Source organism: Rhododendron vialii, chromosome 2a (genome assembly GCF_030253575.1).
Source record: "Rhododendron vialii isolate Sample 1 chromosome 2a, ASM3025357v1".
Lineage (NCBI taxonomy): Eukaryota > Viridiplantae > Streptophyta > Magnoliopsida > Ericales > Ericaceae > Rhododendron > Rhododendron vialii.
The window spans coordinates 7141755-7168272 of NC_080558.1; the positions used below are offsets into that span (position 1 = coordinate 7141755).

At 38.8% G+C, this 26518-nt stretch overlaps 2 protein-coding genes across 2 annotated transcripts in view; both read left to right on the plus strand.

Annotated features, from left to right (window-relative positions):
• The window catches only part of LOC131318052 (glutathione reductase, chloroplastic), a 60887-nt gene that overhangs the window by 19151 nt on the left and 15218 nt on the right, over positions 1-26518 (plus strand). The window lies entirely within an intron of this gene.
• Positions 3964-5376, plus strand: LOC131318057 (F-box/kelch-repeat protein At3g23880-like). Its single transcript, XM_058347849.1, has one exon. The coding sequence runs from the start codon at positions 4059-4061 to the stop codon at positions 5244-5246; it is 1188 nt and encodes a 395-aa protein (XP_058203832.1). The 5' UTR covers positions 3964-4058; the 3' UTR covers positions 5247-5376.

Genomic DNA, 26518 nt, shown 5'->3' on the forward strand with positions numbered 1-26518 from the left:
CCTTTGTATTCAAGAAATGTTGGACCGAGTAGTTGGTGAAACATGTATGTGAACTCTTAACAAAGATAAAATAATGTACTTGAAGACGAAGAGTACTTTTCAACAAGTTTTCAAGCAAGTCTTCTGATAGTTCTTGTTTACAATATTTATTTCAATCTTGTTTTTTAACTGTTTTGTAACCAATAAAAGTGATTGTTGAGCAGGGGCATCTCGAAGGCCATTCAATATCTCCATGAAGGAGAAATTTCACGGATCCATGGATTTCAACTGAATTATAAATTAAAGTTAGATTTGTGAACTTTAATCCCAATTTGGTTGAGAATTTCTGTGTGATCTACCTCTGTTAATTGTCTTGTCTTTTTAATTCTGGTACGTCTACCATTGATTAATTTTTCTTTAGGTTTGGAGATGGATTTAAAAAAGATATTGCCGATCTGATGCAGTTAGTGGAGTTAGTTGTGGACAAGCACTCGAAGGGCTTTATGATCACACATGCAAACATCCTAAAGTGTCTCCTCCGCTAGCAAGCTTCTACAACCTGTTCATAAACCAAGACATCTGCCATAGGTTGTAGAAGCTTGCTAGCGGAGGATGCAATTTAGGATGTTTGTCTTTGATCATAAAACCCTCCGAGTGTTTGTCCACAGCTAACTCCACCAGCTGCATCAGATGGGCAATATCCTTTTTAAATCCATCTTCAAAACCTAAAGAAAAATGAATCAATGGCTGAGATGTCCAAATTAAAAAGACAAAACATATTAACTGAGGTAGATCACATAGAAATTCTCACCCAAATTGGGCTTGAAGTTCACAAGCATAACTTTAAAAACTAATTCAGTTGAAATCCATACACCTCCAATAAGGTTTCTGTGAAAATTTCCCCCTTCATGGAGATATTGAATGGCCTTTGAGATGCTCTTGCCGAACAATTACTTTTGTGGGTTACAAAACATGGAGAAAATAAGATTGTCATAAAGGTTGTAAACAAGAACTAATAGAAGACTAGCATGAAAATTTGTTGATAATTACTCATCTCCAAGTACATTGTTTTATCCTTGTTGAGGGTTCACATACATGTTTCACCAACTCCTCGGTCCCACCATTCTTGAATACCAAGGGGTGGGAGGCGCTCAACCACTACTTGATGGACTCCACTTCTGTACTCGTATTCGAGGAACCTTGGAATCGATGGATGGTCAAAAGCAGCCAGCAACTTGCCCATCTTTTTGGCTTCCCCATTCGTCTAGAATGCAAGAAAAGTCACGCCTATTGGTATCTTTGTGTTCCACTTGTTAGAACCGTACCACGTGCTATCAAACATAAACCAAGGTACACGCTCCACAACATTAGTGGAACAAATAATGGGAATAGACCGCTCCATAGAGGCTGTTAGTACACGCATAGAAAAAAAATTGTGAACAATCATTTCACAGAGGGCGTCTGCCACAACAAATTCCCTAGCAGCAAGGACACTAGTTGAAACGATCAAGTCTTCCTCCTGTTGAGATCCAAGTCGTGCCAGACAATCAGCAGTTTGATTGGCTTGGCGGTACGTATGGGGCTATGGTGGAGTTAATCCTCGTGATGATTCTCTAAGCGTCTTTCACTATGTGGCATTGGGGATGGTCATCAGGTGATCCATCATTGCAAAATTGAACTGCCTCGCTATAGTCCGACTCAATTTTAACATTGTTCATTCCCTTTTTGAGGATAATCGTGAGACCTCTGTAAATTGCCCAAATCTCAGCTTCTAGCTTCTTGCAGTTGCTAGTGGCCTTCAGGTGATCCATCATTGCAAAATCAAACTGCCTCGCTAGAGTCCGACTCAATTTTAACATTGTTCATTTCCTTTTCGAGGATAATCATGAGACCGTGAATTGCCCAAATCTCAGCTTCTAGGTTCTAGACTGCAGTTGCTAGTGGCCTTGGCATAGAATCCAAGAATCGAGCTACCAAGACTGCAATTGCTAGTGGCCTTGCCATAGAATCCAAGAATCCAGCCACCATTGCTATCTCTAAAGCCTCCGCCAAAGCCAGACTTCTTGTAATCATAGTAGCATCCATCTGTGTTGAGTTTGATTTCACCTGGAAGTGAGAGCAACCAGTAGGTCAGTCGACCATTATTCAATATATTGGGTTGGGGAGCCTTAAAAGCAGCCTAAATATCCTTAGCATAGGCTAGCACAATCTTGAGACACACGATATCGGTTGTTTCTATATTATCCGAACTTTTTTTTTTTATTTCATTGCTAACACTTTGAAAATTTTCAAGTTTTGTTTGGCTTGGATTCAACTTATCATGAGACTGTGTTTGTAATATCACTACCTCCATTTTGTGTAATGGGGAAGCCTTGTAAGAGTTCACTCCTGGTAGGGGACTTAGACAAGGGAGTTGTCTCCCCATGTATTTGTTCTTTGCAGATGATTTGATATTGTTTGGGGTGGACAGATTCGATACTTTCCAAGCCATGATTGATGTTCTTAACAACTTTTGTACTATGTCTAATCAGAGTATTACTTTTCTAAATCCAAAATGTTCATATCTTCGAAGGTTTCGAGAAGAAGAGCTGATAGACTTAGTACTATTATGGGTATTCAACTTGCCCTGAACCTCGGAAAGTATCTTGGTATTTATATTCTCCATAGTAGAGTGAGTGAATCCCATTTCAATAGCATAGTTGAAAGAGTTCAGAGTAAGCTTACCGGGTGGGTTAGTGACACTTTGAACTTGGCTGGCTGTACAACTATGATTAAATCGGTGACCTTCACCATTGACTTGTGGCTGGACTGGTGGTGTGGGAATGGTCCTCTTGTAGACCTTTTTTCCTGGAAATCATGGTTACTCCTCTACTTCTAAAGTGAAAGATATTGTTGGTTGTAATAGTGTCTGGTGTTTGTCCATTCTCTGAATGTTATTGCCAGCACTTATATACCCAGGTACTCTAATATTCCTGATCACCCCTCTAATGTGAATTTCACTACCGCTGCTGCCTATGAACTTATTCATGTTGAGGACGGAGCGGATTATGGTGGCATAACATCTTCATTTGAGTCTCTATGGGGAAACACCGCCAGGAAGCTACAAAATCTTTTCTGGACTAAATAAGTATTTGTGTAGTTAACGAACAATTAACAAAAACCACCAGCCATCATCACGAATACAATACTTAACTGAACCTATCATGTCACAATCCATCGGAAGCAAAGAAAATAGAGGTGCAGAGACGTGATCCCACGGAGATACGTAACTACATCTGTTTGCTGACCTAATGAATGCAGCAGAAGTAACACAATTAACAATGTGTGGGGGAGGCGTGAGAGTTTGTTGACAATCGACATGGATGCGACATTGGCGGGACAAACTACAGCATCTGGAGCAAGAGAATCGTTCTGACAGTTTTGTGGCCGTGTCAAAATTCTACCATCCAGTTTTTAGACCTTAAACAAAACAATGCGAGCTAACCCAAACAGCCAAACCTATTGAATTTCAACCGAAAACTCAACTTTCTGCCATTCGCTTAGAAAATAGATGCCTATAGAGCATGAAACTCCCTATATTTTTTTGTGTGCCCTAAGATTAAATCGGAGAAAGACTCTCAAGATAACAATGTTTCACACTTAAGTTATTATTAGAACACTAACCTGGAACTGGATAGAACACTAACCTGGAACAGTTTGAGATAGGGAACCACATGGGGCACCAAAATGGGCGTATTGGCTACATGGTACATAGTTTAAAATTAGATCCATATCACTTCTCCGTCCCATGATTTGTCTCACTTACGAAATCCCGTGTCCTTCCAAATCGAATGAAGCAAATATATCTCGGAAATAGTTTTTAATTTTCTTTACATCATTCAAAAGTTATCAGTAGAAAGTATATATATACATTGGGTTTTTTTTTCTCGAAAGGTTGTTAAGTGATAGGGCGTGATAGATAGAGGGGGTTTTCTCTAATTTACCCTAATCTTGATAGATAGCTATAAATATAGCGTTGGACTCGCTGACAATTTTACTAGTACTAGGTTTTGGTCCCAACCTCAGAAAAACCACCATCTATGGCGATTGAAAGATCCCCTAAACGTGTTTACCAAAGAAAGAAAAAAAGAAACCCGCTACATCAAAAAACCGATTCAAAGCCATTGCCAGATCTCCCTCATGAAATCATCGTCGAAATACTCTCGAGACTTCCTGTCAAGACTCTGATGCGATTTAGGTGCGTTTGCGAATCATGGCGTTCCTTGATTTCTGATCCGAAGTTCGCCAAAACCCATCTCAGTTTAGCATCTTCGAACACCGATTATACCCACCGTAGACTCCTTCTACGCAGTGATGATGACCCTCACGATTTCAAGTCATGTTCTATTTTTTCTATTATGTATGAGCGATGTGATGCTGCTGTCGGTCTTGATTTTGGTTTAGATGGAGTTCGGATTGTGGGTTCCTGCAACGGATTGGTGTGCATGACTTTTGGATTAAAAACGCTATTCATATGGAACCCGTCTACTAGGAAATTCAGGATATTGCCCGATATTGAAGTGCCATGGTGGAACAGGTGCACAGTGTACCAGCGCTCTAGGTTCCCAGTATGCGGGTTTGGTTATGACGAGTCTATTGATGATTACAAAGTCGTGTTAATTTTTCAGGCTCAAGTGAATTGGGAATATAAGAATACAGTGGCGGTGTATACGTCAAGGACTGATTCTTGGAGGACGATTGGAGATTGTCCTCATCAAGTGAATGGTTCAGGGAAATTTGTGAGTGGGGCGCTCCATTGGATTGGGCATGTCGAGATCAAGGATATTATTGTCTCTTTTGATTTGGCTAAAGAGACATATGGGGAGGTTTCACAACCTGATTATATACACTTTGCTAACCGTTATTTGACAATGGAGGTTTTAAGTGGATGCCTTTGTATGCTCTGCGACTATGATGGGTTAGGTGTTGAACTATGGGTGATGAAGGAATACGGTATAAGAGAGTCTTGGACCATGTTGTTTGATATTTATGATGATTCGCATGAATTAATCCATGGTAAGAATTTATCGCCAAAGTGCATTTCGAAGAATGGCGACGTTTTAATGGTTGTTACGGGGCGTGATGTTAAGGGGCATTTAGTTGGTTACAATTGGAAAGATGGAAAAATTTGGTATCCAAAGATTCACCAGTGTTTTCCATCTTTTAGTGCTTATCCATATATTGAGAGCCTAGTTTCACCTTGCACTGATGCTGACAGTGGAGATTAGTGGCTACAATATCAAAGGTAAATTAGATGTTTTATTATCCGTTACTACACTTTAATTCCCAACTCTACTCCAACTTAATGGGTTTTTTTTTTTGTCTGTTTCAACCATTTTTTCTTATTACCCTGTGATGCATTCAGTGTTGTGATACAGGCAATCAAGTGTTTCTTTGCTGATCATGTTTATTGATAGAAGTTCTTAGTATATATGTTAATATGCCCTTTTCGTTTTAATTATGTATGGTAGCTTTGAAATGGAATTCATTAGTATGGAATTCTTGAACTGAAACATTTTTTGGGAAGGAACGCTCTACCTTCTATCTTCTTTCTCTCTGTACTGGTCAAGCCGTTTGATATGCCTCATCTCCTCCACCCGGCCACGGGCTTTCCTCCTTCCCCTTTCCCTAACCTATCCTGACCAGTCTCTGTTCCGGATGCTGTTTCAACCTCTGTCTCTATCCTTTTCTCCTCTCGTCGGCCGTCCGCCGATTTTTTACCGCTTGTGGTGACCGGTTTGGCCTAACGGCGAGGCCGTCCGATTAGAGTGGTGGTGTTGAGGCTCGTGTGGCCACCCACCGTGTTTAGTCATGGTTGGGCTTAACGGCAAGCGGTGGTTTCACGGCTGGTGGTTTGGATTTGAGCGAGGGCGATGCTTGGTTGATGGCGTGCGGCGGTGATTGGTACCATTGTGGTCGGGTTTCTCAGGTCGTTTGTGGTAACCGAAGTGACGGTGTCTCGGTGGTCATTATTGGGGATTCGGCTGCGCATGGGAGCTCTTGCCGACGTGGGTTGCTAGCTGACGTGGGTTGCTAGCTGACGTCTGGTTGCTAAACCAACTGGGGAAGAAAGATGACCCAACCAGCTTTTCAACACTTCGAAAAACACCCAAATTCAAATTCGTGAGTGTTTGTGGCGCTGCTCTAAAGTTGGGCAGCCACTCTTGAGTGCCCAAGACCACTCTTGAGCGCTTAAGACCTCTATCACACCCAGTGGGTGAAGAGATCCTCCACTCACCCCACTTTTTCCATTCAACGTTCAAACCTTTTTCAGGTCAATACTCAGCCAGAGTATTCAAAAGACCAGATTCTCATCATGCCATTTTTCCCCAAAAAATATTTTCCCATTTTATTTTGATTTTATTTTAAAAAACAAAACCTATTTTCTTCACCCCTATAAATACCCCCTCATTTCAGCATATGAGAGGGTCACGAAATTTCTCTCAAAACTCTCTTGTTTTCTGAAAAGGCTCACTTTCTCTCTAAATTATTTCAAAGTTTATTTCAAAAATCAAAAACCAATCTCTAGAAGATCCCAGAAAAATCTGAGATCTTAACCATAATCAACCTCTTATTTTTCTAGGATTCTTCAGTTCTTTTCAAGCAACAAAATCATCCAGAAAGGATAGTCCAAGTCAAGAAAAGGTATAAATTTTGGTTTTTCCAAGTTATTTTATATTTTTCCTACTTCTGAGGGAGATCGGAGGCTCATACCAGTTTCCTATACTGGTTGTGAGTTCTTTTAATCTTAGTTTAACAAGAGCAAGAGAAACAAAATTATTTTTTTATTTTTTTTTGCACTGGGCTCACTCTTGAGCGCCCAAGACCATTCATGAGCGCTCAAGATTGCTGAGGCTCCCCAAAAATTACGTTTTGCCATTATAGGTTTCATTTCAGATGATTTTGTAGGTACTGGGTGTGCACTGGTCCTTCCAGATACCAGTTAGGTTCATTTTATACTTTCAAGAAGGCAATACTTGAATATTCAAGACATGTTCTTGTTTGTTTGAGTTTGATGCTGACCAAGCTTGCCTAAATATTCTATTAATACATTTCTCCGTAATTGAATATTCTGTTTACTGTCAAAAGTGCTAAAGTTCTATTTTGCAGGAGCAAAGTGGTCTTGAGCGTCCAAGACCACTCTTGGGCACCCGAGTGTTTCCGGTAGTTTTGTTTCAGTTTCTGCATTTATTCATTTCGTATCGTGTCATCATTGTATCATGTTCACAAGCACATGTATACACTCTTATTTGTTGTACATGTAAATAAGTGCTAATTGATCTTTATGAAACAAAATGCTTTCGATAAAAATCCCACATACTTTGAGTAGAGACCAACCCCGTGTCAAGCGAGAGGGGTGCCGTAAAAACCTTTCCCTTTCGTAACCTAGCTTCCGAACCCAAAACAATCTCTGGTTTTCAATTTTAAAAATTATTTTCCAATCAAAATGGTTTCTCAGATGGCGGACCTTAAATCTGGGTGACAACTCTTCCATTTTTTGAAAACCAAAACTTCATTTTCGGGCCATCCAAAGAGCCCCATCACCCGGGGCTATCGTAGCCCACATTTACATGTAAATTATCAATTCTCTTGAAATAATATCAACTTAAAATGGAAAAAAACCATAAGATAATAAATTAGAAAGGAAAGTGTATATAGTATAGAGACACAAGTTGAAGCACCCAAGCACATGAAACTTGACTACAATTCAACTGCAATGATTATGCAAATTACAAAACTCCACCCGAAGCCAGTTGATCACTTACCAAATAACTTTCGCAAAATATCTGTAGAAGCTCTGTACGTAGAGCAAAATCATACCCACGGGACAATACTAGCAAGCCAACAACTTGTCCACTCACATCACAGACAGGAGCCCCGTGACTACCCACCTCCCCACTAAAACAACTTAATTTGATGAACCTTGCTGTGGAGAGCCCGAAGAGCCCGAAATGCTATGGATATTTCTTAAGTTTAAGATAAGAATGATGAATTTCTGATCCCGACTATACGTCAATTTGTCAGGATGGGATATAGAATACACTGTACTACCCTGCAAAATAGAATCCCCATTAGAATCTCCATTGCCAAATGTACAGAAGTAAATGGTTCATTTCTCTTTTCCTCAATGGTTTTCACAATCGCTAAGTTCAGTCGCTTATTTCTCAAAATTACCTCAGCTCTGCAGCGTTCTCACATGTAACCATTTGGTGCTGGAAGATTCCGAAATAATGGTGCATCGACACCTCAAGGATGTAAGATTCTTCCACAACAAAATATTCTTTATATCCTCATCATCGTCCCTCTTCACTTCTTCCTCAGAAATCTTCTTCCTAGCTAGAAGATGAAATAACAACTACCACCTCTTGTGGTTACATGGGGTGGTAGCGGTTATTTCATCTTCTAGGAAGACGATTTCTGAGGAAGAAGTGAAGAGTGACAATGATGAGGATACCGAAAAAGATGATGCACGTGTCGATGAGAATGATGATGAAGAAATACAAGCATTTGATGATGATGAAGAAACCCAAGAGTCTGAAGACGATGAAGGAAGCGTACAGTCTGATGAGGAATATTTTGTTGCGGAAGAATCTTACGGTGCTGGTGTAGTAATCAATGTAGATGGTTTAATTCTCACATGTAACCATGTGGTGCCGGAAGATTCCGAAATAATCATGCATTGCACCTAGAGGAAGAACCCCGTTAAGCTAAGGTAATTTTGAGAAATAAGCGACTGAACTTAGCGATTGTGAAAACCATTGAGGAAAAGAGAAATGAACCATATGGTTTAATTCCACATCAAGGTTCATCCAATTAAGTTGTTTCAGTGGGGAGGTGGGTAGTCATGGGGCTCCTGTTTGTGATGTAAGTGGACAAGTTGTTAGCTTGCTAGTTTTGTCCCGTGAGTATGATTTTGCTCTACGTACAGAGATTTTGCAAAAGTTATTTGGTAAGTGATCAACTGGCTTCGGGAGGAGTTTTATAATTTGCGTAATCACTGTAGTTGAGTTGTAGTCAAGTTTCATGTATCTGGATGCTTCAACTTGTGTCTTGATACTATATGAAACATCACTTTCGTAATGAACCGCTAGCTTGCTTTTGCAAGTCTGCAATGGTTCATTTTCTTTCGGCAATAGGTAGTACTTTTTTTATTCTTTCGTCATGAAGAACCACTTCTCATCAATATGTATATAGTTGTACATAGATTTAAAAAGCGGCTCAGTTCCAATACTACTCAGGCTCAAGCATTGATAAACAAAATCGAAGCCTTGCTCTCTTTGTTTCATTTGATAAAAAAAGGTTTGATTGTATTTGAATGTGGCTCATCATACCTTCTTTGATTTGCCTATGGACAGTAAATTTTGCAACTTTCAACTGATTTGATAAGGAGCAAATATTTGTTCAGCGAGAAAAAGGTACTTCAGTGACTTTGTTCGGCTCGATTTGAACTCTTTTGCGACCAACTCGTGCGGCTTTTTTTGGAAGATACATCAATCAAACTTCCATCTTGCAACATCAATCAACCCTCCATTGACAATAGCAGCCTTCCCTCGCCGTCATATTCGGGAAATTGTTTTGACATGAACAGAGAATAAGGAAGCAACCTCATGTATGGAGCCCTTTTTTAACTTCCCATGGGAACTTTTTACCAAAAGATTTTGGAAAATTGCACTCCATTGTTGATTTGTTAAGTTCTTTTTTTATTTGAAACAGACAGAAGAACTTTCCGGAGGAACAAATAATTTCCCTCCATCTCTAGTACTCCCATTATTTTAGATTAGAGGTTGGAGCACACACGTTGCGTGTGCAAGATCTAATGTTATCATTTGTTGTTTGACCCAATTTTAACAAAAATTTGACTTGCACACATATCATGTGTGCTCCGGCCTCTAGTGCTAATTAATGTCCGTCTTCCACCGCCATCGCCTCCGCCTAATATCTATGTAGTCTTTTATCAAATTTCGCAAACGAGTTGTTAATTAATATCGTACTAAAATTCATTACACAAACACAAAATAGAATTTCCTAACAGATCAAGAAACACATGTGATGCTCTTAAGGAATACGTACATTGACCTATTCAAACAGAGTGCCTGTGCATGATAGAGAGAGACAATAGAGGACAAAGAAAACTTAATCCAATAATGGTTAATTCGATTTTTTCTATTGAACTCAATTGGTAATTCAAATTAAACATCAAAAACAACCAAAGGGCCCCATAAGTGTCCCTTCTCAACCCAACATCGGATTCATGCATACTTGAACAAAAATTTAACACACCTTGTGTATATACAATTAAGAACAAATGGAACTGTTGTCCTCGGAACAGTATCGCAGAACAGAGAGTGCGAGCAGGGCAGTCACGACGAAAAGTCAATTGCCGCACCATCATTAGAACACCAAATTGCCTTGCCGTTCCAGGAAGTGAAGCACCTTCGTAAGGAAAAATAGATACGGCGTTGTATCTGCTGTGGTGGGGATTGAAGAAATAGATCATGCGTACATTTACAGGAAGTTTTAAAGTAACAATAAGGGGAACGTACGTAATAGGTATTATCAGTACCTACTTCTTGAATTTGTGTGAAGCATTGGACGGATGTTCAAAGCTCTTGGGAACCATGGATTTTCGGAATCGTTCGTTTTGGGATTTTGGATTTGAATTTGGATTTATAGGTAATGAGTGTAGAAAGAAATAGAGTAATGATTAAAAATAGGAGTAATGATCGGAGGGAGATAGAGAAAAAAATGAGAGTAATGATTGGAGACAAATATGATCATGATTAGAATTCAAAATCCAAAACCCAAAACGAACGAGGTCACAGGTGTGCAGACGGAAGTGTGCAGTTCCACAAAGTTGAACGTGGGTAGTGGCTACTTCGTCTGTGCTTTTACTTTTCTGGCCTTACGGTTAATAGGTGCGTATGGTACTTAAAAGTAAATTCTTTTGTTTGTTTGTGGCAATTTTGGAAAAGAAAATGTGAGCCAGCTTCGAAAGGAGTCTTCAAGTAAGGGGCCTTTAAGTAACTTCAGAATAATGAAGGGCAATCTTGGAAATTTGATGTCTTTTAAGTACAATCAATTTACCTTGTTCATTTTAGGATTTGAATTTTGAACTCTATCTACAGACCCAATAAGTTTTTTCTCTACTAATTACCCAAAATCCAAAATCCCAAAAAGATCAGGCCATCGTCTCCATAAAAATATGCTTTCCTATAGCTTAAATTGGACGGAGGGAGTATTAATTAAAAGTTATACGAGACCTTCAAAATAAAATTCATATTACTTCTCCATCCCATAATTTGTGTCACCTCCAATGTCCCATACCCTTCCGAATCCAATGAAACAAATATATCTTGGAAATAATTTTAAATTTTCTTTACATCGTTCAAAAGTTATCAGTAAAAAGTATATACTACCCTGGATTTTGGTCCCAAACTCAGAAAAAGCACCATCTATGGCGATTGAAAGAAACCCAATACGTGTTTACCAAAGAAAGAAAAATAGAAACCCGCTACGTCAAAAAACCGATTCTAAGCCACTGCCGAATCTCCCTCGTGAAATCATCGTCGAAATAGTTTTGAGACTTCCCGTCAAGACTCTGCTGCGATCTGCTGCGATTTAGGTGCGTTTGCGAATCATGGCGTTCCTTGATTTCTGATCCGAAAGTTCGCCAAAACCCATCTCAGTTTAGCATCTTCCAACACCGATAATACCCACCACAGACTCCTCCTAAGCAGCGATGATCACCCTTGCGATTTCAAGTCATGTTCGATTTTTTCTATTATGCATGAGCAAGATGATGCTGCTAGCTGTCGGTTTCGGTTTTCGTTTTGATGTAACTCTTAATAGAGATCGGATTGTGGGTTCCTGCAACGGATTGGTGTGCATTATTCGATCAAAAACGCTATTCGTATGGAACCCGTCTACTAGGAAATCCAGGATATTGCCCGGTATTGAAATCCCATGGTGGGACAGGTACCCAATATACGGGTTCGGTTATGACGAGACGAGTCTATTGATGATTACAAAGTGGTGTTAATTTCTCAGGCTCGAATTAATTCGGAATATCAGAATACAGTGATGGTGTATACGTTAAGGACTGACTCTTGGAGGAGGATTGGAGATTGTCCTCATCCTGTGAATGGTTGAGGAAAATTTGTGAATGGGGCGCTGCATTGGATTGGGCGTGACGAGATCGAGGTCATTATTGTCTCTCTTGATTTGGCTAAGGAGACATATGGGGAGGTTTTATTTACAACCTGATTATATCGATAACTGTAAGCCTTTTTTGACAATGGATGTTTTAGGTGGACGCCTCTGTATGAAGCTCTGCAACTATGATGGATTAGGTGTTGAGCTATGGGTGAATATGGTATAAGAGAGTCTTGGACCAAGTTGGTTGCGATAGATGATGATATGCATGAATTAATCTATGGTAAGTATTTTGCGCCAAAGTGCATTTCGAAGAATGGCGACGTTTTAATGGATGTTAAGGGGCGTGATGTTAAGGGGCATTTAGTTTGGTACAATCCGAAAGACGGAAAATTTTGGTATCCAAAGATTCAACATTGTTTTCCATCTTTTAGTGCTTATCCATGTATTGAGAGCCTAGTTTCAGCTTACACTGAATTAGATGTTTAGTTGCAACTACAATATTAAAGGTAAATTGGATGATTTATTATCGCTTACTACAGCTGCGTTCTTTTTAACTTAAAATAATTTGTTTCTTTGTTTTGTTTGTTTTATTCGTATTTTCTGAATTTTTGTTAGGTTTGCGTGATATTTTTTGGATTAATTATCCATCTTGACAATAGGAATCTAAAAAGTACTTTATCCATCCCAAATTGCTCATCCCTTACTAAAAGTCATGCAATTTTTGGATCAAAAAATAAAATACTTCCAAGCATCATTTTAAAGTTTCTTTACACCAAATTGATAGTGCAAAGAAATTTTGAAAACTATGCGTGGAAGTATTTTATTTTTTGGTATCAAAATTGCACGCCTTTTTGTAGGGGACTAGCAATTTGGAATAGAAGGAGTACAAAATTATGACCGAAAGCAAAAAAAAAAAAAAGGTTCCTAAAAAAGAAAAATATATCAAACAATTGTCTTATTTGTCTAAAGCAATTAGGTAAAGGCGATGCATATTCCTTGCTTGGAACCCCAGATGGCCCCAATTAACCTGATGGTGCAATCCTTAATTGGTTGGAGCAGAATAATCCTCTTTAGAAGGTCAAGCCACGTCCGAACAAATCTTTAATTGTTCGTCCAATACTGGTGCTTGGTTGGAGCAGAATAATCCTATTTGTTTTTACATTACGATACGATATGGTTTGTTAAGTTCGAAAGATAGAGATAGGATTTGATCAATTTGTTGCTATCTTAAGTTTATCTTCGATTTAGGCCGTTAGCCGATATCGTAAACGTCACATCAGATCTCGATGTCAACGCGGACTCGATCGCCGTCCTCTCCTTTAATCCGTGTGGATCGTTATATTGCATAAGCCTTTTGTTGATAGTCCAAATCTTTGCCCCTCCATGGCCCCATTACGTGATGCTGAAAAGGAGGCTTGAATTCATTGCCTACTCGATCGCCGTCCTCTCCATTAATCCATGCTAATTGCTTTTCGGAATGTTTTTTTACCCATCCAAACTTACCTAATGAAATGAAATGTTCATATCATCAAAATAAGACCGATGGTGAGCTTTGTGGGTTGACCTGTGTCATTTTTTTTTAGGACTAACCTTTTGTGCAAGAATGGAGCCAAGGGGGACAAGTTGCGGCGGTCGCCACCACAACGATTTTAAAAAATGTTGTGATTATATATAAAAATAAAAAAATTATCTTTGATTTAGGGGGCGACTATTCGCATCCCCGTATTTTCTCCCTTAGCCCACTACATTTCAGTAAATAGTTGTTAAAAATCATACATAACATTTCGGTAAATAGCTGTTGAAAACAAGATTATATTTCGGTAACTACATGTCGAAAATATATTCAACCTTCGGTAAACAACTGCCGAACATATATTTTCGATAAATAGTTGTTGAAAAAAATATTATATTTCGATAATTGTATGCTGAAAATGTATCTCAATTTCGGTAACTAACTGTCGAGTATAATTGAAATTTTTTGAACGGGCTAAGAGAGAAAATACGGAGCTGCGAATAGTCGCCCCCTTAATTTATATAGGCCCGTCACCACTAGATTCTTTTTATTCCTTTTTTCATGTAGAAAGTCATTAGTTCTCTAAGTTTTGTTTTGAACAAAGGAGGCCAAAAAAATTAGTTTAAGGCCATATTTGATTGGCCAGGTGACAAATTATGAAACATGAGGTCTAAAATGCGGATAAATAAACTTCAAATTTTGTCTTTTATGCAAACTTTGTTTGTATGAAACTTCAAACTTTGTCTTTTATGCAAACTTTATTTGTATGAAAGATGTTAGATACCATGTTGTGCACAATACTGTGCACGTCCTGACAGCCTGTCTCGACAATCAACGGTCCGGATTGCTGGTTGAGATTACACACAACACTGTGCAATCCGAACCGTTAACTGCCGAGATGGACGGTCTGAATGTGCACAACACCATCCCCCAATACCAACACAAAAAGGAATAGATACTTATTACTTCTCTTTCTCGGTCTCATATTCATGAATTGAAGGATAAGAGGCATAAGAGCTTATAATAATAATAATAATAATAATAATAATAAATAAAAAGATGTACAATTGTAAGCAAACATCTACGATGGAGGTTTATCTTGATACAATCAAAGAGTATGCTCAGAAAACAGAGGCAGCAGGTAGCCGGCCCCATGGGAGATGAAGAACTGATTCTTCATACCTTACGTGGTTTGAGCAAAAGATTTTTACAGGTTTCACAATCGTGATTCAAACCAGAGGGGATAACATTAGCTTTGATGAATTGGTCACAATGTTGAAAGGAGAGGATATGCAAATAATCAATGAGGATGATATTGAGAAATCTAATGATTCATCAGTGTTTGTTTCTCAAGGTCCATATCAGTCACAATCTCAATTCATGCCTCAACAACAGCTATATTCCAGTCAGTTCAGAGGTTTTCCAAGATTTCCAAGGGAACCATGTGCTATCGGTGGGAAAACTAATCAACTTCCCCGTACCTTAGATACTGCATAACTTAGACATGCTAGTACGATTTGCATCCTACACGAAGATAAACATGTCTCAAAAGAACAACTATGCAAGTAGTTAATGCATGATCACAAACAAAAAGGGTAATGCAAGGATAAATTATGCAAAGCTCCTACTTGTCTGACCTCCACAGTATCAAGAACTTTCACGGTCTAAAGCAATCAAATTGCTACCTCCACTTCATCGTCAACTTACTCCTCAAACTTAATTTTCCTCGACATAGTCATTGTCATCTTCGGCTTAGGAGGTGCTCCAGCAACTTCCTCTTCTACTTCATCATCCAAACGGGCATTCCATCCCTGCACCATGAACCTCCCATAACTGTTAGGAAGTGGCTTATTTCCATAAAACCTCAATCAAAAAAAAATCTATTCCTTACTCAACAAGTACTATAAAAGAATAACTACCAATAACCATAAAGCAGAAACACATTTAAAGTGACTGGTAAGTCTCAGTCTCAAGAAACCCCAACCAAACGCTCTCTGACCGGGAGAGTTCTATTAGAATTTTCAGTTGGAATAATGAACACAAAAAAAAAAAAGTGGGGGGGCCTGGCCCCACCCAACCCCTTAGCAGTTCCGCCACTGCTAAGCTTAACATTGTTAAAAGCCATCAAAATAACAAAGCCTGAAGTTACACCGATGGGATATAATTTGATAAGTTAAGAGCCATGAACTAATGAAAAGAAAAACTGCAACTCCAAAGGTTGTAGATCACAACTTACATTATTCATCCACTTCCGGAAGGGAAATGATTGACTCCAGTAGTAAGGATCTAAGAAGCACGGACAATTCAAAGAAGGAAGCTTGTCCATGTCGGATATGTGTCGAACACCGACACTCCTCGAAGTCTCGGACACTCTCAGACACGTGTCAGATTACTCTTTTTCTCCTGTCCATAATAAAAAATGAAAATTTTAATTTGGACACATGTCCGACACTCTTTCTACAACGTGTCCATCACTTCTTTGGCATCTATAACTAAGAAATAAATTTGTGATCAACACTTCTTAGACAATTGCTAACATGTGACTAGAAAATATATCGAACTATGACATTGTTAAGGATTACTTGAGGATTCCTAAACGTGCCCATTTCTTCTAGGATTTTCTCGTGTCCCATGTCAACGAAATTCTACATAACTTGCCGTATATTATGATCTATTAGTATATAATTAGGAACATGCACTGATGTTCATGTATATAAACAAAGATATATTTAGATACATAATTGAACGTATCCTCAATGTGTCCGTGTCCTAACATTTTAGAGAAATAACATATCTGCATGTCCTTGTCATGTCGTATCCGTGTTTCGTGTCCGTATCTATGCTTCTTAGGTAAGGATCTTAGAATGAGCTACAAAATTTGGAACTGTAATAAAAGCAGTTCTTGTACAAAGTGTACAAAATCGTAAGATTCCAATGGAAGATTGGGTCCTCCCTTTCTTTAAATTCATTAGATACAGTCGCAACTTATGCTTTTGTCACCTCCCAAAAAAACTTAGTTGAGACCACCATTGAAGCTACAGTTCCCCTCCCATCACAAATAGATTAAAACTGCAATTGCTTCCAATTAATAACAACCCAACTAGGGGCGGAGCCAAAAATTATGTTTTGGGTGGGTGCCGAAACTTGAATTTTTTAACTTCATCCAGTGGGGAGAGATTTTAAAATTGCAGGGGTGCCGGTAGAACAGATTCTGCAAGGATAATATACTTTGTACTTTTATGTATACAAGTACTACGTTTTAACTTAAGCTCCACCCCTAAACCCAACCCTCAGCTTTGTCATACGTTTTGATTTAGGTACGTTCAAGAGAATTGGTTTTGAAAAAACGAGTCAAGGAACCTCCATACTCAAATGTGTTCGCTGCTGAATCTGGAATTCCTTGAAATCTAATGATATCTAGTATTATCCACAATGTCTTCGAGAACAAAACCAGTCATAGTCTCGTAGAAGGGCAAACTTTGAACTTAATAGCCAAAGCAAAGTGAAGTTATTATTCTTGATGCATACTATCACTAAATATGAATCTTCCATTTGTTAAGGGAAAAGAAAATAAGAGAGATCTTAAATTATTTTTGCACGTGTTGTTTAAAAGAGAACCAATGATTCACAGGAGAGTAGAAGTGGAGATAGAATCAGCAGATATGGTCAAGTTAATAACCAAGGATGGACCATGCCACTCAGGCACTCAAAAGCCTAAAGCTTTGATAGAAGACTACAAACTAAAGCTGCAAAGAACCAAAAGCTCCATCACCAACATACTCAGACAAGTTTATGGATGTACCAACATCTTATCTAAACTTGGATCAGAAGACTTTGTAGAAATCAAAGTTGCAAGAGCCACCAGAAGAAGTTGCACCTATGTTTGGAGCTGGCAACTACTCAAATCAAAAACCCAATGGTGGATGAAGAAAAACACATCGCAGAAATGCATTGTGTTTCTTCCCCATATAAAAAATCCTTACCAGCATTAATTATTAGAAAGGGTGGCAGGGTTTGAAACCCCTGTGATGAACTATTTGAACCGTGTGACTGTTTCAATTCATGATACTTATGAATTATTTTGTACATTGTGGGGTTGTCATTTTCTTCTTTTAAAGGGGATGTAATTGGGAGGGCACAAACCAACAAAAGGTTCTAACGTGGGGTTGGCTAGGGGTTATTGGGTACAAGTTCCACCGTTTTGGTCTTGGGGTGCCTCTCATAGGAAATGTTGTCCTATTTGCTGATGCCTAGCTATATGTTTCTTGTTCTCCTATGGTCATGAAAACCATCGTTTTTGGAAACATGAATATATAGATACTTTGGCAAGAAAATCTTCTGATTACACTTACTTTGAAGAATTCCAACGTATCTAGTATTTCTCGTGAAGTTGTTCAAAGCATGCACAACAGGTGATATATTCAGTACAGAACTTGATTAAGGGCCAAAGGCCTGATCCATTACATCTGAAACAATAACAGACAAACGAAGCCTAAACTTACTCAACTTGCTATCCAATGCGACGGTGTGGCTTGAGTCTGTAACCAGACAGCCAGTGACCTACACCAAATGAGGTTTGAACTTCAAAATCGGGTGTCTTAACACTACGTCCCAAACCAAAAACCAAAAACAAAAAAGAAAAAGAAAAAGAAAAAAAAGGCCCATGCTTCCACCCTTCTATGTCATAATACCTTACAAATGAAAATTTCAAACACAATACAATACCTTCACTTTCACTCCAACTTCCAAACCTGTAATAGTTGTGTAAAGTGGTCACAGTACGATGCATATGAATAAATTTACTATAACATATGAAGAATACCCCTCTCTGGTATGTTTCTGCAGGAAAATAACTTAATAGATTGTCCTCACAAAATTAAAATGCATAAACTAAATGATCGCTCCGCCCACCCACCTTTTCTTATCATCCATCATCAAGTATAATTTCAGAAGGTGTCGTTGAAATCCTACAACAAGAAAGCACAACGAAGCCAAGCAACTTAATGCATATAAGAGCCTTACACATAGTTTCGAAATAGACTAACAACGCTAAATATGTTTGCAAGGTAAGCATCTAAGTAAAGTGTAGGTCACATTCCACACCCTTTCGAGTGTCCAACACGGGAAATTCATACATTTCAAAGAGTCCTTGAAACAAAGGAGATGATATTTTTAAGTGCTTGTATACTAACAAACAGAAGTAATTTTGGTTTAGTTGACGCGATGCATTCTTGTTGTAGGTTGCTAATGTCTCTTTTCCGTTCAGCCTAACAGGGGGTTATGCATTAAAATCAATGTAACAGGAACTGTTATATATCCCCCTACAGCCTTGTATATCATGATATAATTGGTCGACAGCCACGAGTTTGGTGTCCAATAGTAAATATTCAGTCGACAAGGATTCACATGGAGAAAACAAAAGTGAGAGCGGGAGGAGAACAACTTATGAAGCTTGGCTCAACCAGCTGAAATTGTTTTATTTCCTGGTGGAAGTGTACCACATTGACAACTCACAACTGATGCGGATATTGCTTTACAATTAAAAACTTTTAGGGAGTCACCAATTTTAAGCCAACACGCCTTAAACCGGACCAAAATATTTCTGCTCCCATGTACAGGCACTCGATTTTCCTGGTTTTTATTGTGGGATATGTATCAAGAAAAGAAAGGAGGGTTTGACAATAGCACCAGCAGCATAAATTTTTAACATGCATAAATAGATGCATATATAGACTTTACAGTCTGAAAGAATAATACTTCATTTGTGGGAGCCCAAGCGATTGTTGGCCAGATTTCCTCTTATGCTTATTAGACTTCCACTGCTTCATTACGTAATTGATGATCTCTTTCAGACTTGCTTTTCTTCCCTCCTTCGGATTCCATATTTCAGGAACTGGATACATCCCACTTGGATTGCAGTCGTTGATTTCCAACAATCAGTTGGCTACAGCCTTGTGGACCTCATCACCACAATCATTTCTCAACTCTTTCAACATATCACCCTCTTCATCAATGATTATAATCCACACTCCAAACCTCAACATACAACACAAGGAATTTGGAAACGAAAAAGCACAAACTGTGGCATTTTACATTCCACGGTGTATTAGATGTCAGTGAAATACGGGCATGTTAAAACAAAGTGAAGATAAATAAAACATCAAACCTTGTATAGGAGGCTATCAAATATTTCGGATTTCCTGCATTCAAAGCTTAAAAAGTTGCAAGGAGCAGCCGAGTATCAGGTTGATTAATCAGATGCCATGGAGAGAGGCGGAGAAGTTTATGGCTGCTCTTGCAATGCATTTACCCCTTGGTTCCTCAAGCATAAGTTACAAATAGCTAGAAACGATCAAGCTATTTCTAAGTCCCAATGGAAAATGTGATATGCCGGAAATTCAGGTACCATCCATCATACTTATGAATACATACTTCTGGGTAATTGAGAAAGAACAGGAAAATTTTCTCAAGTCCGAGCTGGTGAGCAGGGACGTATAATTTCAGGAAAAAAAATCAGGATATTCCCCTATCTTTCTTTGGTAAGTCAAAATCAGGACACAATTCTATATTGAATGTTTCATACACCTCACCACTTGATTCATTAAGGCTTTACTCTACGTTTTTCCTTCTGCGTTGTTCTACTAGTATTACTTATGTTGAAGGAAAACTGGAAGTTGAAAGGTATATCCAAGGAATCATTCTAATCTGAAAGCAACCTTTTGCATTCTAAGATCCCGTAATCTCTGCCAAAAACCAGGGCTCGCAACCTATGAGTCACATAATGCGCGGGCGCTTGCATGAGCAGAAGCACGAGAAGGAAAGAGTCTTCCAAAAACATTCCAATCTACAACAATTCGCAAGAGCGCAAGCATAAAGCGAGGATTGAGAGCGAGTGCAAAGGGTCCTACCGAAGGAATATGTCAATAACAAAAGCTTAATTACGTACCTGAATTGCAAAGGAGCAGAAATTTCATTACCCGTGAGTGATAGAAAAATCTCGTTTCGTAGCCCCCCCATATTTAAAATGGGGTTTGATCCAGTATGGCCAAAACTATTTTAATAAAGATAAATTCACTCCTATCGTCTCCGATTATGTACTGATCAACATTCGATTAGAACGATCTTCCACAAAGTTTATCTTCTTGACAAGATCTACAATTTGAACCGTTCCGATCAGGAAACAAAATCGGAATGAGTTCACAATTTATCAATTACAAGTCGGCAGTCCTTTGTTCTCCATGTCCTCAAAGACCTCTTTTGCCTCACTTACATGTCCTAGTGGCTGCTGGCTAGCCGAGCATTCCCCGAAACTAAAGCACTGCAAAAAACCTCGTCTGATTCAGACATTACATCGAGCAGTGTACGGGCATCCTTTAATTCACTGCATTTGACATACATACTAACCAAGGACGACTAAACAAACATACTAACCAAGGACGACTAAACAAAGGGATCTGAATTGAGCCCGGAGTCCGACCCAATGCCATGAACCTGCCGTCCACTGCCTTGACCGCCGTGGGGAGGATAAAGCCATGGGGGGAAGGCCAAGGCCTTGATATTGCATTTGTGAAAATCAACTGAGGACTCGTTTGAATTATGGAATTCTGAGCAAGCATGGATCAAGGGAGTGAATCGAGGAGGAAAATCTTTAAACACAAAATTTATACATGTTTTGTTAATCAAAAAAAGGAGTATTTATACATGTTCTGAGGAAAGCGTGCTCCGTGAATGCAAGTTTCGTGTTGGCGACTCTGCCATGCCGAAATCGTGTTCGGGATACACGGTTTTAGGAAGAATTAAAAAAAGTCGGTAAATACATAACGCGGGTGTATGAAACGCGAGTTTGATATTGGCAAGACTTCTCATCTTCAATCTGCGAAATGTCAAAAAGAAAGCTTCTCCCCTTTTTGGCAATTTTCAAACTTATTTAGGAGCTAATTTAATGATCCGATTCGTCCAAATTGTAGAAATTGTTGATTATAATGGTTTAGTAAAATATCAAGTTGATCGAGTTCCTAATGTATTTAATCGGAAAAGATATATTTCAAAAAAAATTGAGCTGAGCACACTTGATCACAACCCTTATAGAAGGTGAGTTTGATTACAATCCGGTAGGAGGTTTCTCTGCTGTTTTTGGCAATTTTCAATCTTACTTTGGAATCAATTTGATGATCCAATTCGTCGGCATTGTATAACTTGTTTTTGGGTAAATGATGCATTGTATAACTTGTTTTTGGGTAAATGATGCATTGTATAACTTGTTAATTAGAATAATTTTGTGAGATATCAAGTCGATCGAGTACCTATTGCTATTTAATCGAAGAAGATATATCTCGAAAGAAATTGAAGAAAAGAAAGCTAAGCACACTTGATTGCAACCTCAAAAAACTGGTTTTTCTCGTAGGCTTTTTGGTCGCAGTTCGTTATAACAGTTGCAAATCCATCGTCTCTCTCTCTCTCTCTCTCTCTCTCTCTCTCTCTCTCTCTCTCTCACCCTTCTCTCTCTACAGACCCGACCCGCATCTGAAGCCAAGAATGTGAGGTACGTACAATATTCTTAAACTAAAACTTTGCAGGTTTTTTGATTTTGTATGGATTTAACAGTTTTAGAAATTGATGCAAGTTTTATGCCTCCCACCTGTTTGACGTATTGGCTTCTGAAGGAAACCCATTTTTCGGCCTATGGTTTTTCCCTCAAGAATGGCAATACCTGACAACAGACAAATGAATTGATCGCTACGAACTTCTTCTAAGTGCTCTACAAGTTTCTTGATTCCTTCTTGCACCACTGGCCATAGGTTCTTCAAACTTGAGGAACTTGCAGGTAGTTTCACTAGTGGCCATGTTTGGATGCTCAGATAACTAGGAAATGAGTTCAAGAAAGGTTTTTTGAGAGGTAACTTTTGCTATGCAGAATAGTCTTCTATGGTTGGGTGATGGGTATGTTCTGAAGTTTTTTTGGTCTTTTTTGTTAGTATTATGGGATAAAGACTTTTCCCGTGGAGTTAGGTTGGAACTCGATTGAACAAATGACAAAACTAACTGGAAGTTCTTGAAGAAAATGAGAATATCATGAAGAAGAAGAAGAAGAAGAATAGAAAACAAGAACACTGCACATTGGAAGAATGACACAAGTTGTCAAGGCTACAAATTTGACTCTCTTTTTAGGGGTTAAGAACGGCAAATTTGACACAAGTTGTCAAGAACAGCAAAATCGAAAGCCACCCGCTATTGATTTCTCTTCTTCCGAAGAGAAGATCAGTAGTACTGTTACTCCACTTTTCATTCAAAATCGCCCACTATGGTTCGGCGTGATTAGGGCTATATACGAATGTACTTTAAAGTAGCTTTTTTACGGTGTCCTGATACGTTTGCCTTCGATGGTTTCATCACGTTGAGTTTGCATTTTAGAGTGGTGATCGATGGTGTTTAAGGTGGGAAAATTGCAAGGCACTCTATCGGATGCTGAATTTTTAAAATTCAAATTATTGATGGAGTTCTGCCAGTACATTCTAGGCAAATAGGGTGCTCATTTATCACCGTATTTCGTTCCAACAGCCAATCTATTGGTTAGCTATCGATAGCGAGTATTTGAAGTAGTTATGATTCACATGCGCATGTGTAGTACGGGAGAGTGTTATATGAGAGAAGCCATAGTGTTACCTATTTGTAGCCTTGACAACTTGTGTCGTTCTTCCAATGTGCAGCGTTTCTGTTTTTGATTCTTCTTCATAAATTTGACTCTTTCAGTCTTTTTCTTTTGGTTGTTGAAAGAATGATAGGCCGGGTAGAGAAATCATTTCAGCAATATACCTTGGAAGCATTTAGCATTGTTTGACATATTCCTTAGCTGGAATATGTTCAGGGAAAGATGCTCAATTCACATAATCTTGATCTTTTCCTTCCTGCTGGTGGAAAGCATGGAAGAAATTATTGAAGATTCGTAGAAGTCGTCTACAATTGAAGGACTTAGCATTGTTATGGTCAAAGATAACGCATTATGTTTCTTTTTCCCCACTTTCTTTTGTGAAACAGAAAGGACCCGAATCAAGAATGGTTGCATTTGAAATTGAATCGTATTGGTTCATAGCCACTCCCATGGCCCCCGTTCGTGAAAATTTAACAGATTTCTCAAATGTCTCAAAGTTTGGATTGGCAATGAAGCCAACTAGTATCGAAGTACTGAGCCTTTTGGTAATACTGTTAACTAGACAGCTTTCCAGATTCCTCCTAATGAAAGAGCTTAATCACTACAATTTGTTAGATCAAAAGATATGAGACAGCGAAGAGGCATGGCAAACGTCCGTGTCTTTTTTCTACAAAAACTTGGATTATGATAGAATTAAACAGCAAAAAATGGTTTCCATCTTCTTTTTTCTTTTGTCACTTTTCTGCTCCCAAATCGGCAAAATGTCAGCTTTAGATTTTTCCTTCACTGAAGCTATTTTTTCCTCACAAATTTTGGCATGACTAGGTAGCTCTATAGCATCATGTTCTTCAAATGCTACACAATTTATAGCTGATAGATTTGGGCAGACAGGGATATGTTGGAATCCATTGCTCTTGGTAAACTAGTAGTGACACAATTATGGCTTGATATTTGTGGCCAAGCAAGCTGTTTTATCAATGACAAGAATTACAACCTGAGGGATGCCAAAAAGGAAATGGGAATTGGCTTGAGCATGCCAGACAACATCCCCTTCTAGAGGCATTGCTTGCATCTATGTTTGTATGGAATTCCTGTACCAACACTTGAGAGTATGCATAATCCGTTTGCTGCTTCCCAAAAGGGTCGTAGAATCATTGTTACTTTTTGAGCAAATAAATACAGAAAAATTAGCATTATGATTGACACAATCACAAAATTGACAAAAATGATTCATTGTCGTTTCCATGGCACCAATCATGTGAAGGATCGGCTTCTGTAACAACTTCAAATGGATGAAGATCGTGATTTGGAAACTCAGTCATTTGAAACTTAATCTGGTAACCATATTCGGTCCTCACATCTTCATCTCTCTCTCTCTCTCTCTCTCTCTCTCTCTCTCTCTCTCTCTCTCTCTCTCTCTCTCTCTCTCTCTCTCTCATCTGGATTGAATTGGAAGACGCCACTGAGGATCAAAGTAGGATGCTAATTTGGTCAAGTTAGATTTTGATACTGAATGAATTTGCATGACTACTAGAAACATTCCAAAAGTTTTGGTTTATGGAATGATGTTACACCGTCAAAAACGAACTCTGAATGAAGTGTTCAACTATACTACCTGTGGATTTGTTACTATTACGGTTGTACACCATGTGTTTTCATACTTGCTAACTCTATGGATGAGTTATACATTTTATGAAGTTTTGAATTTTTTCTGATTGGTCGAGTACAGGAAGCTGGAGTGGTGAATGAAATGGTCCCAGAAGATGTCTTAATTCTTTCTTGTAAACAGGACTATGAACTTCGTGCACCATTCCTTCAATAATGGTAGGCCCATATTCTTCCTCCTTATATCCTTTATCTCACACAATCATGACCGTTTAAATCATGATAGCAATCAATGATTCAATATGGATGGATACATTTGAATGCAGGAGCAGCAGTTTCACAATCCTGTTTATCAAGAAACTAGAGTTTGAGAGGTTTTTCTTCTTTTTTTTTTCAATTTTTGTATACGTCAGCGGGGATTAGCGGGGAGTTAGTAGGTTAGTCCACAATGGGTTTCAAAGGCTATCCATAGCTCTGAATCCCAAATGCCCACGACGGATCTCGTACCCCGGCCTCCCACATGGGGAGGGCCAAGAGATGCCAACTGGACTAGAGCCCATTGGCCTAGAGTTCGAGAGGTTATTAAAGCGATACAAACATTGTTTTGTTACTTTCTTTCCTCCTTTAGCAACAAACCTTATATTGCTAGAAAACGATAGGATATCAGCAAATAAGAATAGGAGAGACGGGGCCTTTTCTTGTTATGCCTCTATGCATGCACCATTTGGATATGACATTCAAGTTGGTTAAGTTCTGCTCAATCTTTGGTCACCAATGCCAATCTTAAGTATCTAAGACAAATGAAACTACAGCAGACTGCCAACCAAATAATTCCTATCTGAGGTGCGGCCTTAAGAGCAAATCCATTAATCTGATCCCATAGGCCATAAAGATTTTTAATGCTGGTCTCATCCTAGTCTCCTGATAACATTTTCATTCATATGATGTTGTACTTTACTATGAACTTGAGTTCGGCTTTGAGCTTTCCCAGTCGATTGATTATATTTCTACTACTAGTACAGAATCCAGATCTCTTGCAAGCGTTGGTTCCGAGATAACTTGCATGTTCGCGGCTAGCGATCCTTATGCATCCTTTGTTTTCCAATAACAGGCTGTTTTCCAATAACAGGCTCCGGCTTTTCAAAAACCATCTCAACAGTAACTACTCTCATGTAGTCAACAGTAACTACTCTCATGTAGGCCTGAAGAAAGGTGGCGAGTCCGGTGACTGGTCTTTTACTGTTGCTGTGTCAATAGCTTTTGTTTTTTCTGTGTCTTTTTCTTGTTTCCTGAAGTTGGGATCGGTGCATTAAAAGGGAAGAACCTCCGTCCTCTCCATTAATCCATGTGGATCGTTACATCGCATAAGCCTTTTGTTTACAAGTTTTTTGAATAGTCCAAATCTTCCACTCTGTCTCTTTGCCCTCCATGGCCCCCATTACATGATGCTCAATAGAAAAAAAAATGGTCCAGTAAAAGGAGGCTTGAATTCATTGTAGTTGTGGTATTTCTTTGCCTTAGTTTGAGTGATTTGGTTGGTAAGGAAATGGAAGAATTTTTCAGGAAACATTTCTTAT